Source organism: Aristolochia californica, unplaced genomic scaffold (assembly GCF_029961685.1).
Source record: "Aristolochia californica isolate CCGP_79_NKW_82.1479 unplaced genomic scaffold, dmAriCali1.0.hap1 SCAF_6, whole genome shotgun sequence".
In the NCBI taxonomy this organism is placed as follows: Eukaryota; Viridiplantae; Streptophyta; class Magnoliopsida; order Piperales; family Aristolochiaceae; genus Aristolochia; species Aristolochia californica.
Genome location: NW_027182257.1, coordinates 43,327,406 through 43,347,465, shown reverse-complemented (window position 1 = coordinate 43,347,465; position 20,060 = coordinate 43,327,406). Strand labels below are relative to the sequence as shown.

The 20,060-nt window shown below is 37.6% G+C and overlaps 3 protein-coding genes across 9 annotated transcripts in view; all 3 read left to right on the top strand.

The window, feature by feature from the left end:
* The window catches only part of LOC137934051 (uncharacterized), a 43,905-nt gene extending 42,025 nt beyond the window's left edge, over positions 1-1,880 (top strand). Inside the window, exons 19-22 of one of the 3 annotated variants that reach the window (XR_011109154.1) lie at positions 146-200; positions 742-857; positions 989-1,064; positions 1,135-1,880. Coding sequence is in view for 2 of the 3 variants with exons in the window: in XM_068778247.1 (XP_068634348.1) it covers positions 146-200; positions 742-816 (130 nt within the window). In the remaining variant the exon portion in view is untranslated. Of the gene's footprint in view, positions 1-145; positions 201-741; positions 858-988 lie in introns of those variants that run through there. The other 2 variants (XM_068778247.1, XM_068778248.1) reach the window with 2 other exon arrangements.
* A 712-nt stretch (positions 1,881-2,592) lies between these two features.
* On the top strand, positions 2,593-10,041 carry LOC137934328 (heat stress transcription factor A-2b-like). 4 transcript variants are annotated; one of them, XR_011109162.1, is made up of 4 exons: positions 4,536-4,624; positions 8,610-8,671; positions 8,776-8,818; positions 8,935-9,024. XR_011109162.1 is itself a non-coding variant. In XM_068778611.1 (3 exons), the coding sequence occupies exons 2-3, from the start codon at positions 4,355-4,357 to the stop codon at positions 9,724-9,726; spliced, it is 1,062 nt and encodes a 353-aa protein (XP_068634712.1). In that variant the 5' UTR covers positions 2,593-2,798; positions 4,219-4,354; the 3' UTR covers positions 9,727-10,041. The 4 variants fall into 4 exon arrangements, 3 of the variants coding, with proteins under 3 accessions (XP_068634712.1, XP_068634711.1, XP_068634710.1); XM_068778611.1 differs by lacking the exons at positions 8,610-8,671; positions 8,776-8,818 and adding an exon at positions 2,593-2,798 and having other exon boundaries at positions 4,219-4,624; positions 8,935-10,041; XM_068778610.1 differs by lacking the exons at positions 8,610-8,671; positions 8,776-8,818 and adding an exon at positions 2,593-2,798 and having other exon boundaries at positions 3,481-4,624; positions 8,935-10,041.
* Positions 10,042-11,632: 1,591 nt separating this feature from the next.
* LOC137967213 (serine/threonine-protein kinase PBL34-like) lies at positions 11,633-19,841 on the top strand. Of its 2 annotated transcripts, none has more exons than XM_068813718.1 (6): positions 11,633-12,617; positions 13,278-13,615; positions 13,706-13,841; positions 16,422-16,561; positions 16,750-16,873; positions 18,871-19,841. In XM_068813718.1, exons 1-6 carry the CDS (start codon positions 12,431-12,433, stop codon positions 19,386-19,388), a joined length of 1,443 nt encoding a protein of 480 aa, XP_068669819.1. In that variant the 5' UTR covers positions 11,633-12,430; the 3' UTR covers positions 19,389-19,841. The 2 variants fall into 2 exon arrangements, with proteins under 2 accessions (XP_068669819.1, XP_068669820.1); XM_068813719.1 differs by having other exon boundaries at positions 16,425-16,561; positions 18,871-19,840.
* The last annotated feature ends 219 nt before the right edge of the window (positions 19,842-20,060 follow it).

Sequence of the window (20,060 nt, the reverse complement as noted above, 5' to 3'; positions counted from 1 at the left end):
GTGTTGGGTATGTTGGAAACCATCTTATCGACCTTCATCACATTTTATAATATGAATCCTCTCCCATTGAGAAATATTTTATATTTGCACAAGGTTTAGAGAATATATGAGGGGTGTTTTGGTCATCCTAATACTTTCTTATCAGGTTTCCAAATATATGGGCTTTGCGTTTGGTGCGGCAGCTGTTGCTATGGCATCCGGTAAGCCTGAACTATTTCATTATATTAGTAATCTTGCCACCTAGAATACTATGATCTTCTGCTTAGTTTTATCCTGCCAGATCAATGCACTTTCTTATGTAATAGTGTTACAAATGTTGCATTACCTTTTGCAACTAATTCATGCTGTATATGGTAGTTGCAAAAAACAGGAGGTATATATTTGTACTGGATGAATATATCTATCATCAGAGCATTATCCAACTGTTCTGGGTTTGGGTTCTCGGTTCTGCTCTACGCTTAGCTATGTAAATATCTGCGACAAATAATTTGTTTGACTTGTATAATAGAATCTGAATGAAACTGAAAAGAGGAATGAACTTCTCAAATGTGAAGCATGGCATTATGTTTGAGATCAGTGTAAAGAAATATCAACTTATCATATTTCTAGTGCTAATTTACTGAATTACCTAGCTTTTTTACTATCACATTTTGATTTATGAATATATTCTTAACTTGGACGATACTTGTGTACAGCGAGAATCTGCATAATCTATAGTTATCACATAATGTGAACTTGCAGGAGGATCGTTTGAGTGTGGATGAAGCTCTTCAGCATCCATATTTTCATCCACAACTGCAAAACATGAGTAGGTGAATGGACTAGTCGGTGCATTATGCTCTATAGGACTCCAAGTGGTATGACATTGTATCTGCAATTCATTTCCACCCTTCTTTTCTAAATATTGTTCGAAGACAGCTTGTGTTTATCTTTTCACAGTGATGATGACAAGTTGACAACTCATTCCAACCCTTGGTTTATGTTGCAGACGATATCACTTGATGAATCTATATCTGAGCAATTGGCAATGTGAAAGCTGGGTCCAGAATTCAAAATCTTTAAAGGTAAACAACATAAGACTTGGCATACGAGGTGGAAATTTAATGGACATTTGAAAGATAGTCTTGTATGCAGATTGACTTCGGATCATACCCTAAAGAGACTCTTCTGTTGTCTAAGTTCAATTCTTCAAAAGAAAGGTCGAGGATGATTCCGCACAAAGAAAGAATTCAGGGGATTAAGTAGAATTGTTGCTGAATGTTGTGCTCTAGGCTTCTGTTGAAGAGTGAAAAGGTACAACTCCACAAGATAGCTGTCTTGGGTGGTAGATGAGCATCATCTACAAAGATGAAGTGGACGTAGGACTGCTCTAGGTGGCATGCACATAATTGTGAAAGCAGGACTCAAAATTATTATAAAACTAGGAATGGTAACAAGGGAGAAAGTAGAAGTGTCATTTTAGGATGATCCAGGCATGATTGACTGAGACCCAGTAGGACAGCAGTAATGGCTCTTCACTGATGACGAGCGATGAGATATAGAAAAGAACCAAAATGGCAATGAAGGAATAGGAGAAGAAAGACTAGAAGAAGTACAAGTTTTGCCTATATCGCTTGGAACCCGCACACAGTCCCCCAATGGAACAATGTGGCTGACTAACATTATGTTGTGATTTATCAAAAGACAGTTTTGAGAAAACCCATTCCTAATTTGAAACCCAATAGGGTTTGCCCCACTCTGCAGGCTCCAATCTGTAAGGAAAATCGAGAACTCTGTCCCTTGGTTTTTTAGGTTGAGTTTCTTGAAAAATTCGGCCAGATGTATCAAATTCCGTAGATCTGAAAAGTTCTAACAAGCTGAGTTCTTCTAATATTTTTTATGTCCACTGTCCATGATAGGATCTATCTCATTAATCTTTGGCATTTTTAATATCTGTATCAAATCCATAGGTTTGAAAAACCCTGACAAATTGTCTGATTCAGTAGCCTCCCTAAACAACTATGTACTCATTAAACAGGCAAATGGTTCAGACTAACATGGGGCGGCAGATTTCACGTTAGAGCCATTCTTTACAAAGCTTTAGCGAGAATATGTTAAGGAATAGAATAATCCAAGAGAGAAATTCCAAGAACATTAAAAAAAGAAGACTTCGGAGAGCAATAAAAGAGATTCTTTGTTGATCTGCGTTCTAGCAAATTGGAATCAGTGTGGATGCCACATGCCACCAGAAATCCTTTCTGCTTCGTATCCAGAGATCTCATTTAAAAAAAATAATAATTTCAGTGAACCCTTCCCCTGAGCTTTACAGAAGGAATTCAAGTACGAGAGAGAAAACTGAAAATTATGTAACGAAACGCTCGAAAAATCAGATCAGTTGTATTTCATACATTTAAATTTCAATGGACAAAGAAGAAAAAGGAGATCGGACCAGTTGTCAAACTCAATACAGAGGAAAAAAAAAAAAAAAAAAACTTACGGTTAGAATCTCATGACAAGAGTGTTTCAACTTTCTTGTTGGGCATATTTTTCCCATAAAGTTCCTTAAAAGTTGAGAGCAAAAGGACTGTTTAACTTTTAGCAGGTCAGATTTTGGCCACTTAGTGTCGAAAGTGTATCTGACATTAACGTCGGCGTACATGAGGTCAAATTTCTTCCAAAATGAGCTCTGTCGCTTGATCAAATTGCAGAAAACCGTAACATCTATCACTGCCTCTGAGTGATTCGATTCAAGAGCCTTGTTCCTTGTCAGATTTGGGTGAGTGATTCGATTCAAGAGCCTTGTTCCTTGTCAGATTTGGGTGAGTGTTTCAAAATTTTATTTCTTAAATTGTGTTAGAAAATCCTTCTCGCCCAATTCTCTTGCACCTTATCCCCTCTCCGCCTATCCTTGCAAGTTGCAACCCTGATTTATGAATATGCTTCTGTGTTGCAGAGGTTCTTGGACTTGTTTCCACATCTTCCTGTGATTATTAACTGGATAAGGGTGTAGAATTACTAAGCATCATCAGGTTCATTAATGAGAATATCCTTCATATATAAAAAAATCCTTTCAAAATTTTTTTTGAATTTTTTTACCTAATCTCAAAGGGTTTTGGGAAGTCCTAGGTGCAATTTGTTCTAATTATAAATGTGGAAATGCCTAGGGTAAACACCTGTTACACGAACATCCATATCTCACTTCCCAAAATATCAACATATTTTAGATTTCTTTATTCTGTAAACAATATAAAAATTGGGTATGAGATTGTGGCAATCCCACCCACCTCCACCGAGTGTCCAGTTAAATTTTTTATCAGTATTGGAGCTTCTTATTTTACTTAATTGTTCTAGAACCTCAGGAAAAAATCAATACAAAAATGGGGATGATCCAATGATATTACAAAGGTGGTTTCAGGGGTCCCGGATACTGACAATGAAATCCCCATTTCAATTCAGAGCCTCAGATTTACTTGTTTTATTTAAAGCTCAAATCATTTTCAGGGCCATGCTGGGTCTGTACCGGAGATGGGTCCAGTCTCGGAGCATTTGCATTGCTCTCCTTTTGAAACTTTCTGGAACTTTCCTTCCTCGGCCTAATCGTTTTAAAAAATTGCAACTTGCGAACCTCTCCGGAAGTTTCTGTGAATCCATCTCTGTTATATTAGCTCCCGCTCTGCTTTTATGATTCTATCTCTTTAGACAGAAGGTAAACGGCTGAATACCGGTAGGGTTATTTGAATTTTGAAGGTTTTAAGTTTAAGATTTGTTGTATCAGTTGGTGGGAGTGTTGGGTCAAGGAATTGATCGATGCGTTTTTTTTTCAAAATTCCATACATACGAGTTCTTCGCTGATATTTGGTTCTGGGTCGTGGTCGCGCATTTCACTTTTTACTGATCTCCGTGTTGTCTGTTTGGGTCTTTTGTATCGTCTGTTTTCTCCGTAAGTATGGTTCGGTTAATTTGACTTGTTTCTGGCTGTCTACTGTTCTGCATTTCATTGTTCTCCGTTTTTTTTCCGTCTTTGGGACTTATGTGCTTGCTGGGTTTTCGTAAGTATCGTTCTATTGTTTCCAGTGCACAGTGCTCTGCATTTCATCGAGTTTTCTGGTCTGGGTTATCTGTCTCTGCATTTTTTTTGTCTGTTTTTCCTTTCACGTGGAAATCCCTTCTACTACAAATTGGACTCTGTTTTTTTGGGGTTTCGCTGTTGTAATTCAAGCCTAATTTCACCCCTTTCAGTTTGATTTTCGGTTTTGGGTCTTGTAAGCTGCAAACGTGGTCAAAATATTGCATTCAGCTAATCCGTTGAAGAAGGGATTGATTCATTTCATTAAACTGCTATTGAAGTTCTGAAGTGTTCCTCTCCTTAGTAGCCATGAATCCAGTGAAGGAGGAATTTCCAGGGTCAAGCTCCTCGCTCTCGCCTCCGCGGCCAATGGAGGGGCTTAATGACGCAGGACCACCGCCGTTCCTGACGAAAACGTTTGATATGGTGGATGACCCAAATACGAATGAGGTTGTATCCTGGAGCAGAACTGGAAATAGCTTCGTAGTGTGGGACGTCCATGCCTTCACCACCAGTCTTCTTCCGAGACACTTCAAGCACAGCAATTTCTCTAGCTTTGTGAGGCAACTGAATACCTATGTGAGTGTCTCCATCTGATTACTTTCGCCGTTTGATAGATTTGATTGTTCTTCTCAGGATTGTGAGCTCTGGAAGCGTAAGAAGATGAAGATAATCAACATGTGCTGCTACCTCAAACCAGTAGTATTATTATATGTTCTTCATTTTCAACAAGACTATCTGATTTTCTTTTTTCCCGAATGATTTTGCCGTGAAATTTTGGGATATGTTCAAAGGAAACTCCTAATAATGCACATTTTGCCTCTGAACAGTGTCATTTTCCCTGTTCTGAACTTCCAATCTACCATTCTTTTGTTTATTGTGTCTTTCAGATTTGCTGACCAACGGTCTTGTTGGTTCTTTCAATGTTTTCACTTGGCAGTGTATTATGTTCTTTTTTCCTGCTTCAGCTAGCCTTTTTTGTTGTTTACTAGGTATTCAATGGCTATGAATAAGGATATTTAGCCCTTTACGAAACTTAAACAGATCTGAAGTCATTTGCCCAGATCAGCCAATCATCTGGCTGACTCTCTTGCTAAAAATGGGTGACCCTGATCTCTCGTGGTTTCTGGCCCTTCCTTACTTTTGTTCTTTTGCCCACTAAATAAAATTTACCTATTTAAAACAGAAAAAGCTGTTACAAGAAAGAGAAGAGACTATTGTCTTATATTTGTTTTTCTTCTTCACAAGCAGTTGCAAGAAAGTGAAAAGACTATCTTTGGGTTGTGTACATAGGCATTCCTTATAGCCACAAGAAATCTGTTTATTTATTAATTACCTAGTGTATGTTTGTTTTTGTGACTTCTCACTAGGGGTGAGCATGAGGTCTGTTAGGGGGGGTTGGACCCAACCCAACCCAAGTTAACCCGAAACCCAGGTTTGGGTTTTCTCTCTCACCCCCTACAGGGGTGGGAACGGAGTTGGAAAAAAAACTCACAAGTTCAAGGTGGAGATGGGTTTTACCAAAGTCGACCTAAACCCAACCTGATTAACTTATTTACCTTTTTTGAAATTCTAATATATATTTAAATATAGAAAGAGAATTTAATTTTAGGGAGCTTTTCTATTATTCTTTATTTATAAAGTATAGATTAATATTTTTTAGAATTTTAAAATATTAAATGTATGGTAGATTGGACCATGAGCCAGTTAAGAGATACCCATGTGTGTAGGGGTGTCATGGCTAATAAATAAGGAGAACTTTCATATAGATGACATAGAATTGTAATTATGCAAATTGGTGTATGTCTTCATATGTCTTTTTTCTTTTGATGCAAGTAGCCTTAAGGGCATTGTAGTCATTATAAACCCCTTCACACAACTATAAATACAGCCTCAAGGCATGAAGTAGAGAATTCAAGCCGCTTCTTCTTGGCTCAAATTTGTCCATACACTTCTCTCTCTTTATCTTTTTTTTGCTCTCCTCTCTCCCAATAGCTAGAGTTCCTCTCCTCTCCTTCCCTTGAGTTATCTTGTATTTATATGTTGGCCTTAAGAAATCAATATGGTATCAAAGCGGGCAAAGATTTGAGATGGAAAAGAAGAAGAAGATGGAGAAGAAATGGTGGAAGAAGAAAAAGAAAAAGAAAAAAAAAGGAGATTCTCGTTTTTACTTAAGTCTTTCTTTTCCAATCCTTGTTTTTTATTAGATGTTTTACTCTCTTACCATATGTTTCCTATAGCAAATTATATACCGTTGGAAAGACATTTGAGCCTAGTTTCCAACTGAAAAATGAAGCATTCAAATCAAATTTTTCTAGAAAGAGAAATCGACATTTTGAAGCACCAAAGGTCAAACAACAGAAAAATTTCGTGTAGCAGCAAACCTCAACTTCCTCAACGGTTTGTACCAACATGATTGAGCATTTATATTGAGAATTATATCTCAAAAGAAAGCTAAGTGAGTCTACTTTTTATCCCCATAAACCGTTTCTCAATCCAATATATCTGGAGAAAGATATCCACATGGGAAGAATCAAAGGTTATGCTAGTATCTTGTTGAATGTACAAATCCAAATTTAAACCAATTTTTTTGGTTCACTTTTTGAGTTATTGATGTTGGTTAAGTTTCCTATTTGTTATCAAAATTTAGGCAAGATTTTATTAATTTGCGTATCATTCCTTCCTTAAAAGTTTCTTTTGTTTGATCTCATATTACATTAGTTTCCTTAAGAGAAGTCTTTCCCATTATGAATTTAGTTTCCTTTTTTGACAAAGTCTGAAAATTTTGAATTAAGAAGTCTTGTTTTCTCATTCTAAATTCCAAATCTTAGTATCCTAAAACCTCCCTTATTCTAGAATTTATCTTTTGAATATTTCTTTCCAAATTGGTCACGATGTGTTAAAAGATAATTGTCGTATACGAGAAGTCTATGTTTAGAAAGTTTTTATTATTATGTTCCATCTCAAAATATTCTTATTGGGTTTTTTTTAAAAGTTTCTTTAATCTTCATGTCCATAGAAGAATTGTTTTTTACATTCCTCTTGAGTAAATCTTGGTCACTTTTTATCCATCTATTGGTTTAAAAGTGCCTCCTTCTTACTTGGAAGTATGAAAAACTGCATTGTGCACCTCCTTCCTTTTAAAGTATAAGAGTTGCTATTTTTTTAATTCATACCTTTAATTCCTCAAAGTACTTTTTTCAATTTGTTTTTATTAAATTCACTTCAAAGCAATGCCTATAGATCTACTACCTAAAAGTATAAGAGTATACCTAACATCCAGTTTGAGTCAAGTCTTTTTATTTTTCACACAAGAGGTGTTTTTTTGTTTGAGCTACCCTTAGAAAATGAGTAGTCTCTTTGTTGTGCCCTAAAGTTGGGCTATTTTTTCAGCATTGAAATTGAGAGGTGTGTGTTCAGACTATGACCATTTTGACTAGTGTACGAAGCTATGTTGTACGGCTAGAAGTGATTTTTCTTCTTTCACCATTATGTTGTGCAAGTTGGGTCTCTTGGTAAAGAACAAAAAGATCCTCAGTTTGAAGGGGAGAAGTAAAAGAAGAAGTACAAAAAAGATAATGAAGAATTCCAAGTGTTGTGGTAATCAAGTTTATGTGACTACAATATCCTAGTAAGGGGGAGACAAGATGAAGACTACCAACAAGATGTGAATAAAAACAAGATGAATCAAAGCAAGGCAATCAATTTTTTTTTTAAGCACACAAGTTTCTTGACCAAGATTATTTGCAAGTGAAGTTACAAACACTAGTTCGAGGGGGAGTGTTAAGAGACACCCATGTGCGTAGGGGTGGCATGGTTAGTAAATAAGAAAAACTTTCATCGAGATGACATATAATTGTAATTATGCAAGTTGGTGTATGGCCTCTTATGTTTTTTTTTTCTTTTGATGCATGTAGCCCTAAGGATATTGTAGTCATTGTAAACATTTTCACACAACTATAAATACAACATCAAAACATTGGGTAGAGAATTCAAACCTCTTCCTCTTGGCTCAAATTCGTTTATACATCTCTCTTTCTCCTTGGTTTCTTCTCTTCTCTCTCCCAAGAGCTAGAGTTCTTCTCTTCTCTCCTTCCTTTGAGCTCTCTTGTGTTTATATGTTGGCCTTAGAAATCAACAAGCTAGGGATGGGCTGGGGACATGGGGAGGGGATGGGATAGGGATGGGACAGGGATAGGTTGCGAGGATGGGGGACTGTTTGGTTTTCTTTTTCTTTGGGGTCACTTCCGGGTTTTAAAAAACCCAACCCACTGTACCCATCCCTACTTTCTGACTAATAATTTCTATTTTTAATGTCGGAGAAAGACTGTGTGGACATTTTTTTTCTTGGTTTCTGTCTGATGGTCGTGTTGTACTTTCTTTTTTCTTTTTTTCTTTTTATTCTTGCCTTTGTTTGGGCTGTGGTCAGCTGAAGTAATTAGGTTGCACTGACAAGAGCTTTTAGTATATTTCTGATTGCAGAGCTTATAATTTTTCACCTGCTACATGCGCTTTCATTCTGATACTCTAATGTTATAATGAAATTATCTTTATTCTTTAATAGCTGAAGATGGTCCGTGGCTCCTTCGAAATTAACTTCAGACTATGATTGTTCGCGTGAAGGAAGTATGTACATACAAATATGGCCTACAATGATCTTCTTTTGTTGTTCCTTATATGCCCGTATTGCTTTCTTTGTAGTGATCAAATTGTCTTTCGTTGTGTTTTAGGCGTTCTGTGGCAGTTAAAGAAGCGTTCTGGGTACCTCAATAAGTAGTTAATTTTAGTCCCTCTTAAATTAGCTGATGTCCATTCATCCTCTGAACACACTTCTTTTCTGTGCTTGCTTCTGGTTTCAAATATGATGGTCATTGTGATTCTACGTGCAGGGCTTTAGGAAGGTAGATCCTGACAAGTGGGAGTTCGCCAATGAGGAATTTCTCAAGGGTCAGAAGCATCTTCTGAAGAACATCAGGAGGAGGAAGCCACCTGCTCACTCTTCTACTCTGCACCAGTCTATTGGCCCTTGTGTGAAGGTTGGGAGGTTTGGAACAGAGACAGTGATTGACCGACTACGACAAGATAAAACCATACTTGTAGCAGAATTGGTGAGGCTTCGGCAGCAACAGCAAAATACAAGAGCCAATCTACAGGCCATGGAAGAAAGGCTCCAAGGAACTGAACAGAAGCAGCAACAGATGATGACATTCCTCGCAAGGGCAATGCAGAACCCCACTTTCCTACAGCAATTGGTTCAACAGGGGGAAAAGAGGAGAGAGCTTGAAGAGGCCATTACCAAGAAAAGGAGGAGACCCATTCAACAAGGACCTCATCCTGGGCCCGGCTCTGAGACTGACCTCGAGACTGACCTGAAAACCATCATTGAGGGAGAGGAGTTAATTCTCGAGGAAGACCCATATGGGTTTCAAGTCTCAGAGCTGGAGACTCTTGCTTTGGAAATGCAGGGTTTTAGGAGAGCGAGAAGGAATCAAGAAGAAGAAGAAGAAGGCCAAGCAGCAACTCAAGTAGAAGAAGGGGAAGATAGGGAACTGGATGACGAATTCTGGGAACAGTTGTTCAAAGATGGAAAGGTTCCAAGTAATGCTGATGGCAGAGAAGATGATGAAGATGTGAATATTTTAGCAGAAAGATTAGGCTACCTCGGTTCCAGTCCTAAGTGAAGTTCAACTGACTGATGAGGGGTTGGGAGGTCAGTTCTCTATGTTAAGGACGCAGAAGGGAGAAGGGTTTTTTTAATCCGAATTAGCTTTTCATTGCTGTAAGCAATCATCTTGAGTTAGCTTTTTCTGTTGATTGGAAGAGAGGGATTTTTGGGTTAGTGACATTCTTGAATTTCTGTTGTATATTAAGCTAGGCGAAGGAGAGAAGTTGCTGAAATGGGCACATCGTTTACGGCCATTTACAGTTGTTACAAGCTATTAGGATTTTCATCGGGAGAAAGCACTTCAAAGTGCTTCCTGACAGGTGGTAATTAAATCAAGCATAACGTTTTATGTTTTACAAACTAGGATCTCCTGGTCATGATAGTATTGGGTTTCATCGACCAACCATGAGTTGGTGGCTACAATTGAAAAATAAAATAGGTGATGATATTATCAACTGCCTAATGATAATGAAATTGGAAATAAAATTTTATTAATAAAATATTTCAAATCAACGCATATTATATAATTTTCAGATAAATCAAGCTCATTGTATAAGTTAAATTCACAAATTATTTTGATGTTCATTATTAAATCACTCACAGAAATGGATTTTTATATTCTTAGGGTAATTACTTTCTCTCTTTCTTTTTCCTATAATCCTTACTTATATGAAACATAGTTATCCAAAATTAAAAATAAAATATTTAATATTTAATGATAAACAAGCAAATGAGAGTAAATATTGGTCTTACAATTGTATGGCAAAACATTGGTGGGGGTAAAAATCTGATTTATATAAGTCTAACTACTTCTATAGGATAAGAAATACTAAGATTTGTTTGCCTTTGTAAATAGGTTTCATTGCATTTTTAAGTGTGACCTAGATTAGGAAGGACACTAAGTGGTGTTTTGTGAAGAACCCAACTCGACTCGACTTAAAAACCCTGGGTTCAGATTGAGTTTCACTCCACATATCAAGGACAGGGTTAGAGAAAATACCAGCTAGATTTTGGGTCGGGAATGGGTTTTCCCAAACCCTACCAGTTGGGATGAGGCAAGGATGAGTCAAGTTTAAGTCGGGTTTACAGGCGCAATACAGGGACCGATTTGAGGTTTCATGTTTCTTCCGGTTGAGGCTCAAGTTTGGGTTTTGGAAAATTCGATTTCGATCCGACCTATACACATCACTATACTGAGAAGAGATTTTGCCTTCCATACTTATTTTAATTTATTAATAATGATCAACTTAATATCAGGGTCAATCATAAACCTCTTTGAAAAGTCTACTTAATTTGATGATGAGAGTCACTTGAGATGTGGGAGGTCTAAGGAGGATAACCCAACTAGTCCTTTTAAAATAAAGATTCTATCAATTTATAGTTAAAATTGGGACTATGGTCAATGTTTATCCCCCCCACATGTTCAATGCTAGGCTTCTTATATTTTCATATATTCCAAAGTCTTATTTATATAATTAAGACACATGTGCATTGATATTATACATAATTCTCTAAATTCCCACCCTTTGTTTTTAGGGGTGGGTGTCTTAAACATGTGAGATGGATTTGAGTGAGATGGAGCCCACTTTATGTAGGTTAGGAGGGCAAAGATGATTGGGACTTGGAATTTACCCCAGGTGGTCTTTTTCCCCAATCATGAAATTATTACTATAGGGTGGCCCAAGTACCCTACCAATTTATATCATTCCTTCACCATTAGGGTAGCTCAGTAATAAATGATGATTAAAGAAAGAAATCTTGGGAAAAGGAGGGGGTCAGTGTCGGACACCCCCACACACTCTGCCCGGAAGCGGCAATTCTTTGCTTTCCTCCTGCCCGTCCTGCCCGCCTCCCTTCCTCTCTCTCCCTACTAAAAATATGCCATCCGTTTCCACGCTCTCTTCTCTTCCTAATCCCATTTTTTCCTCTTTCTGATTTAACGCTTCCTTGCTCTCGCTGCTTTATTCGCCACCTCGATAATGATTAAAAGGGTGCCTGTACGGGGAAGCTGCACGGCTTGATCTTTGGGCTGCTTGCCGGTCCACTGAGTCGCGATTGATTTGTTTTTTTTTTTTTTTTTTTGTGAGAACGAGTGGGGGGTTTGGAGGATCTTTTGAGCTGAGTCTGCTTGTGCTGAGAAGAGAATTTGGGGAGTTGATTTTTTTTTTTTAACTGTTTTTTACTTGGTTGTGTTTTGGGATTTGAGGTTCTGATTTGGATTGTCTGGTGTTTGGGTGTTTTGGCTGAGGTTGAGGTTTCGGGGTAGTTGCTTGGTGATAAGGAATAAAGGAAATTTGGGGGATTACTTTAGTGGTTGAACCAGGGAAGTATTTTGATGGCTTTTGGACTATCTGGGCTTTCGAGGTGGATTTTCTGATAGTTTTGAAGGGTTGTGGTAAGTATCGGGCGTGATCTTCTGGTATTTATGAAAGGGTTTGAAGTAAAATTTTGGGGTTTCCGGGTTATGTTGGCTGCCGGACGCTTGGCAGTTATTCGACATCCGGGGATACACGAGATTTTACCAGATTGTTGGTAAAGATGGTTACTTGTTTACTCGGTTGTATCGAAAGACTTGTTTTTTCCGAGCAGAATTCCTGGCATTGATAAAAGGCCGACTTCCTTCCTGTTTCGAGCGGGTTTTGTTGCGGATATCTGATGGTTCTACAGATTAGTGGTCTTCTGTGGAATGAGTGTTGATTAGACAAGAGCATTTAGTGAAAATGGGAGCGGGCCCTGAGGCTATTCGGGTGGATAGTTGGGGGCACGTGGACAAATCGAAAGGGCGAAAGCAAAAAGATGTGGAATCTGAAGAAACTGGATGTTGGATTAAGTTCAGGTTTATGGGAAATTGCATTTCGTCGAGATCTAAAGTCGATAACTCTATCAGCAGCAGCAGTACTAATTATGGTAACTCCTTTTGTAACTCTTTTGATATAAAATTTAATATTAGGGTGTATCTCGTTGTCTTTTGGTACATCGGCGTGTGTTTGGAAGAGTAGTTTGCACATTGAGGGGAATTTTTACTGATTTTTGTCATTTCCTCCAAGTACTCCTTTTCTGGGAGTTTTTTTTTTTGGATGGTTAGGTGATGTGCGATGACACCTACAAATTCTAAAAATTAAGTGACCACGAATTATTGGAACTTCTACTGTGAACTCGCATTCTATTTTGGGATGATTCCTTTTTATTCCTCGGGCTTTATTTAAAAATATATATATATATATATATATATATATATATATATATTGGGTTGTGACTTGGCTGCCATGATGCTATGATGACTGTGAATCTATTTTTAGGTTTTTTTTTTCTGAAAAGTTCTTGAATGGAGGAGAGGTTTATTAATTATAGCCAACTCATTAATTTGACATTGGACCTTCTAAAATGCAATTTCATTGTTGCTGGCAATAGAAAGGCAACATGTATAACATTCAACCAAAGTGTATTTTGGCTTTTTTCGCTCTTTGTGTCTCAAATCTATGATACAATGGATTTATTGTACTATTTCGATATATACACTGAATATTAAATTCTTATTAATAATGTATTATATTATGCATGGATCAGCGGAGAGTAAATCAACAAATGACGCTAGTAGAGACCAGCCAACTGCTGCTGCCATCTCCTCAACAACCACAAGCAATGCAGAAAGCAACCCATCCACACCTAAAATGGGTGAGGAACTGAAAGTTGCTTCTCAACTGCGAAAATTCACATTTAATGAGCTCAAAGCTGCGACAAGAAATTTCAGGCCAGAGAGTCTTCTTGGTGAGGGTGGATTCGGCTGTGTCTTTAAAGGTTGGATTGAGGAAAATGGGACTGCTCCAGTGAAGCCTGGCACAGGGCTAACTGTTGCAGTTAAAACTCTCAACCACGATGGACTTCAGGGGCACAAAGAATGGCTTGTATGTATTAATTAAATGCTTTCGGTTTAGTTTCTTTTAATTTTACTTTATTTTCATTAATGGCTGTTTGGCATGTTAACTTTTTTGCAGGCTGAAGTGAATTTTCTTGGCGATCTTCTCCATCCTAATTTAGTAAAGTTGATTGGCTATTGTATTGAAGACAATCAGAGGTTGCTAGTATATGAATTTATGCCTCGAGGAAGTTTGGAAAACCATCTCTTCAGAAGTACGTTCTCAACCATTTTTTGGTTCCTATAATTTATTATGTCTGTTTCTGGATATCTTATCCTGATGGTTGAGTTTAGGCATTCTTTTTTTATGTTAATCATCATCTGAACACACTATTCCAGAAGAAACAAGAATTATTGTTTGAAATTAACAATTTTGATAATGTATTGAAAGTTTTAGCTGTGAGGCCTGAATATTTTTTATATCTATTTTTTGCCTGCCCCGCCTCGTATCTTCCAAATTTCTTTCTCTCTATTTGTCTTCTCTTTATTTATCTAGTGGTTAACCCCTCTGCTGTGGGGTGCTATTTGTGCTATGTTTTAGTGCGATGCTTGTGAAATTTTTTTGGAACTCACGTCAAAAGTTCTTAAAGGATCAAATAGACAGATTTGGAAGTTGACTTTGTAAGTTCTCCTGAGAAGGTTTTTCTCTTGCCACATCACTTGACACTGGATCATTAAAGGCTGTCGTATTTTTCGTAACTTGTATGCAGCGCGAAGCTTGTGTGGGTGCACTAGTCTGACTGAGGTTTCAAGTATGGAAATCAGATTTTAAGTGACTAGCGGCATCTATATCTCCAAATTAATTCTATTGGACTGCGAAGGCTTTGCATGTTCTTATCCCAATCAGGAAGTGAATAGATGTAGATACTATGCATCAAATGTTATTGTGATTCTGTTAATTCATTATTGGATAGTTAAAATAATTTTATATTCAGGGAATAAGTGTTTCTCAACTTTCTTTGTCTATCTTGGGCAAAACAGGTGCCTTAGACTAGTATCCAAAGTGCTGAAACCCAGATTCATTTTCTACATTTACAAATTCTGTTGTATAATGAAGATCTGTTAATGAATGCAAACTTATTTAGTTCCTTGATTTGGATTTCATTGCTAATAGTTATATTCACCTAGAGAGCACTTCTGTTTTTCCTGTTCTTCAGTTCTGCATTTTTCCTAATACGCAGTTTGCATAATCTAAGCCCCTTTGATTATCCAGCGAGTTGTGGTGACATCGTTAGAATAATTGAATCATGTAATTGTTTACAACAAGTTAGTCTCACAGGTGTTGGGGTATTTAGGAAAAGGGCTGTGTATGATCAATATATGTAGAAAAAAGGAAAATGACACTTATGGTCAATTTCTCTATTCTTTATTACCTGGCTTAAAGCAAAAGACTTGAATCATATTTTCTTGGTTTTTCAACCTCTTATGTGCTATTGGCGTCTTTTAAATATTGTTTATGATAAATAGGTATCCTGATATAAAAAAGGAGGAACAGGAAGACTGGGTGCCATGATTTGGAGAAGAATTTTTTCCCCCAAAAGTATATTGAGAAAAATAGAGACGATTGAGCACACTCTTGATGTACATTAATCACCTCTAGAAAAGCTCAAGCGAGGTTCTATAAGAGGACAAATATGAAAACTCGAAGGGATTCAATATTTAGAATTGAAATATGATCTGAATTTGTCAACCTTCTGACATTATTTTCTTCAGTTTGTCATCATAAAATTAGCTAGTTTGTGGCTACTAATTTATAGCCTTCTGTGGTTTTCCTCTCTTCTTTAACTCAAGGCAATATGTTATGTAAAATGTTGGTTTTTTGTGTTGTGTAGTTTATTTCTTTTCTGTCTTTATGGTACAATAAAATTCCTTTTCCAAAATTCTAAGGCCTCACAATTACTGCAATAACATGAATATCTAGAATAACCACAATAAAAGGGCGTTTGAGGACAAACACACTTCCTTAGGAGGAATAATTGAAAATACTATGCATTGCATCCTTTTCTGGGCAAGCAAATTAAATGATACTTCTTACCTGCCTAGCTCAGTCATTAGGAGGAATTCGCGATTAATCATTCAGTCAGCCCTGCACCACATAGTTCTGCCGCTTTCGTGGACTCCTCCATTAGAGAATTGGTTTAAGCATAACTTCGATGTCAATTCCTGGGCCAGCTGGTGGTGAAGGTGTGGTTCTTCTTGTTTTCTCTGTGCCTTTTGGACACATTGAGTCCATGGTAACGGAGCTCAGGGCTCTCCTGCAGGGGCTCACATTATATTTTGAGAGGTTCACGGCCCCTTGATTGTTGAAGGAGACTCAGTTGCAGTCATATGTTGGCATTGGAGCAAAAGCCTCCCCCCCAGGTCATTTTTTGGAGTATTATGATGAAATTGAAGACATTGCTAGATCCAGACACATTTGTTAGCAGCATGTCCTTAGAGGCGCTCATAGAGTGGCAGATAGTTTGGCTAAGCCGCCATTACTTATGCTATCGGAACTTCCTTCCTTTTATGATGTCTTGTTTTCTTATTGTTTCTTTTATACCCCTGTTTGCTTTTGCTTTTGTTTCTTCTGATATATTGCCCCCTTACTGTACTTTCTTGGCACTCTTTGGGCCTTCTTAAAGAATTCTCTAATTTCTCTCTCTCAAAAAAAAAAAAAAAAAACTTTTCCTTTTAACTTCTCTGGTGCAAAATTGTCATTGGAATACTCGTTTTTTACGTACTTTAGTCCTTTTTGTTCCCCTTTTTTCTGCATGATAATTGATCTTCTATGGTACCAACCATTTTATGCACAGAAGGGTCCTTGCCACTTCCATGGTCTATCAGAATGAAGATTGCTCTTGGTGCTGCAAAGGGTCTTGCTTTTCTTCATGAGGAAGCTGAAAGGCCAGTTATATACCGTGATTTCAAAACGTCCAATATCCTGTTAGATGCGGTATGACTTGCTGAGGAGATTTCATTCCCAAGTTGCTTATTTGTAGTTTGGTGGGGCGAATAGTTATTTGCTTGATGCAGGAGAGCTCTGCCAGTATATGGCATTCAACTCTCTTTATCGGTTGCCATTAACATTATATTTTGATTGATCTCACATTGCTATGTGTCTAATGAAGATGCTATTTCCAGGATTATAATGCCAAACTATCTGATTTTGGACTTGCTAAAGATGGTCCTGAGGGCGATAAAACTCATGTTTCCACTCGTGTAATGGGTACATATGGTTATGCTGCTCCAGAGTATGTGATGACAGGTAAGCATATGATTAATGTGCTTCATCTGCTCTGACTTCGAGGAAATAATATTCTAAGACATCTAGCTTCCTAAGCTTCTTTAGCAAGTAAGTTAGAGATCCTGACTAAAAAAAAAGAAAAACTAAAAAAAATGTTAGACAATGTTTATGTTGGTTGGCTTCTGTTTGTGTATCTTGTATAGGGTTTGCTGCTGTCCTGTCACTGGGATGCTATTTCTCTTCGAACCTTATCTCCTTTAAAAAGTGCTGTTTTACCTTTTTGGTCAGAAAAAGGGTGTCTGTGACATTTATACTGCTTTCCTTTGGAATTATTCGGCAGTATTCCTATTGTGTTTTTGTATTTTTTTTTCACTTAGTACGCCATTGGTGGGTTTAGATCATTAAAGAAAATCTTACTTGGTGCTATTCTTATGGTGATGATGTGTAAAATCAACCTATTTATTCTATTTTTTTATATCTTTAGTGGAACCCTTATCAACTGCCTTAGTTTATTTCCAGCTACAGATGGATCCCTCCTTTCTGTTGCGAGCTAGATTCTGCGAATAAGTTTCATCATAGTTGTGGGAGTTCAAGAAATCGAAACAAACTTGTAGGATGAATTGAAAGCCAATGTTTTTATCTTTAAGCTCTTTGATCCTCCTGAAGTAATGAGACAAATTGTGGCCCTCCATGCCAGGATAATATTCTAATATATGCTTGTACTGAAGGTCATCAATGAATTAAGAATGACCTGGAAGAATGTGCAAAGAGAAGGCTGAAGGGCTATGTGCTGCAGAATTTAGATTATAGGAGACTAATGCCAAGCCTCCAGTCCACGTTAAAGAAGACGAAGAAGAAAGATAAATTTCACTGTAGAGTATGTGTTATTATTTCATAGGCATATCCGCAAATCCAAACAGAAATCATAGGAACCCCAACTAAGAGATTGTTTCTTGTGATTGCAAACTATCCTTCTTATGAAGAAATCTTTGCGATAAAAAGGAAGTCTGTGACACCCTCATTATCTGCTTGATGATACTTTTGAAAGGTATTGAGCCCTATCTAAACTATTTATTATTGTCTTGGGCAGTGCCTTATCCCAATTATGTTGACAATGGGCACATTCTGCTCGTTCATTTACTTGCTTTTTTGTTACGTTATTTTTTTCAAGTCTTTCCTAACCATTTCCATCCTGTCAATATCTTTATATTCATCTATTTTGGTGGTACATCCGATAACTGGCCAATTTTTTTTGCTGTGCCTTATCAACATCTATTAAACAAAAACTAGTCATTTTGAATGTTTCTTTCTGATTATCTCATTTATGAATACTACTACCTGTTTTCGAATGAATTCATTGCTAGTTCTCTTTCCTAGGTCTCCTACAAATTTTCAATGTTCTCACTTCTGCTATTCTCCCTCTTTGTTAATAAAACTAACAGCTTATAATAGCAGTCAAATTTAGAAACCACCAATGGTGCATATTCTGGTTAATCCCTCTGATCTATGTACTTAATGTGATAATATGTCCGATAGTTGGAAAGTAGGTTCTTAAAGTAAAAACTTGCTGCAATTTCCTAAATTGTTTGGTATGTATTCAAATAAAAATCAAAAGAGAGCATGATAGATAAGCAGGGTCTTCTTTAATCAGAATATGTTTACAGAAACTTGTGTGCTTTATGATCATTGTGTTATGCTTATTTTATCAATGCATGAAGTTCTAAATCCTGAAGGTTGTAAAGGATTCACTTTTTAATATTAGATGCAGATGTAGCACAAACTATTGCTAATAGGCATCAGTATAGGAAGCTCCCTGCCACCTAGCTGCATAGTTTCCATTCCCATGAAAAAATGGATCAAATGAATTATTGCTGTTGGAAGGCTTGAAATCCTTAGGAGGACAAGCACATTCTTGAGCAAGTTATTCTGCTCAATCAAGTCATGTTATTTTGTGTCTAATTTGTCTCAAAGCAACAAGAAATCACCGTGGAGTAGTCTGACCAATTCTTCCTCCTTAGGGCATCTGACATCAAGGAGTGATGTCTACAGTTTTGGAGTGGTCCTTCTTGAAATGCTTACTGGCCGAAGATCCATGGATAAAAATCGGCCCAATGGGGAGCACAACCTTGTAGAGTGGGCCCGGCCACATCTTGGAGAGCGGAGGCATTTCTTTCGCCTCATAGATCCCCGCCTGGAGGGGCATTTCTCAATCAAAGGAGCGCAAAAAGCTGCTCAGCTGGCTCACCATTGTCTCAGCCGGGATCCAAAAGCCAGACCACTGATGAGTGAAGTTGTTGAAGCCCTCAAACCTCTGATAAACCTCAAGGACATGGCCAGCTCCTCATATTACTTCCAGACCATGCAAACCGAGCGAACAGGAGCAAACCCAAACGCAAGAAACGGAGTCAAGATACAAGGTGTAATGGTGAGAAATGGACAACAGCCTGTGAGGAGCCTCTCAAATGGTGCGCATGCTTCTCCTTACCACCACCACCACCACCACCAATCTCCTAAGCCTAATGGTAAACTTCCTTGACATGGGTTAGGTCAAGTTTTTCATTTTTGCTCTTATGGGAATTTGGTTGTCTGTAAGAGAGCTGCACAAATTGTGGGGAGTCTGTTGATTTGCGGTGATGTGTCTTTGTTGATGTTTTGTGGGCTTCAAGAGGTGGCTGCTGTAGAGGAGAAGGAGATGTTGGGTGCCACCTGATGTTTCATAATCGTTTATTTGAAAATATAACCCTGAACAACACTTAATATTGTTGCCAAAACCTTGTTCTGATGATAGCACCTGTCAACTTGCATATGTAGCCCGACCACCCGAAGGAGTGACTGCAGGTAAGAGTAAATGTTGCAGATCCCTTCCCTCTTTCTCCAAATTTTCCTTAGTTTATGCGGAGGCAAGTTATTTTTTATGTGAAATGCCAGTAAAAGATAAACAAGAAAGATCCAAAAAGAGCAGATTCATTACTTCCATTATCCCAGTATTCGTACTTCAAAAAGAAGATGTTTTAGTGAGAATTGACGATCTAATATTCGTACTTCAAGAGAAGATGCTTGAAATATTCATCAGTGAGAACTTCGGAAATGTTTCTGTTAAGGATTGGATTATCCAGAAGCTGAACGCGGCCATGAGTAAGACTACATTAAATGCTACTCGTTTACGTGCTTGTTGCTTGGCCGAGTAGTATCATTAGCCTTTTTTTTA

Bases quoted from the DNA above. Each gene is read 5' to 3' on its own strand.
- LOC137934328 (XM_068778611.1), top strand. From the start codon at position 4,355: ATGAATCCAGTGAAGGAGGAATTTCCAGGGTCAAGCTCCTCGCTCTCG. The intron at 4,625-8,934 runs GTGAGTGTCTCC...TTCTACGTGCAG, and splicing joins TGAGGCAACTGAATACCTAT to GGCTTTAGGAAGGTAGATCC.
- LOC137967213 (XM_068813718.1), top strand. From the start codon at position 12,431: ATGGGAGCGGGCCCTGAGGCTATTCGGGTGGATAGTTGGGGGCACGTG. The intron at 12,618-13,277 runs GTAACTCCTTTT...TGCATGGATCAG, and splicing joins CAGCAGCAGTACTAATTATG to CGGAGAGTAAATCAACAAAT. The intron at 13,616-13,705 runs GTATGTATTAAT...ACTTTTTTGCAG, and splicing joins AGGGGCACAAAGAATGGCTT to GCTGAAGTGAATTTTCTTGG.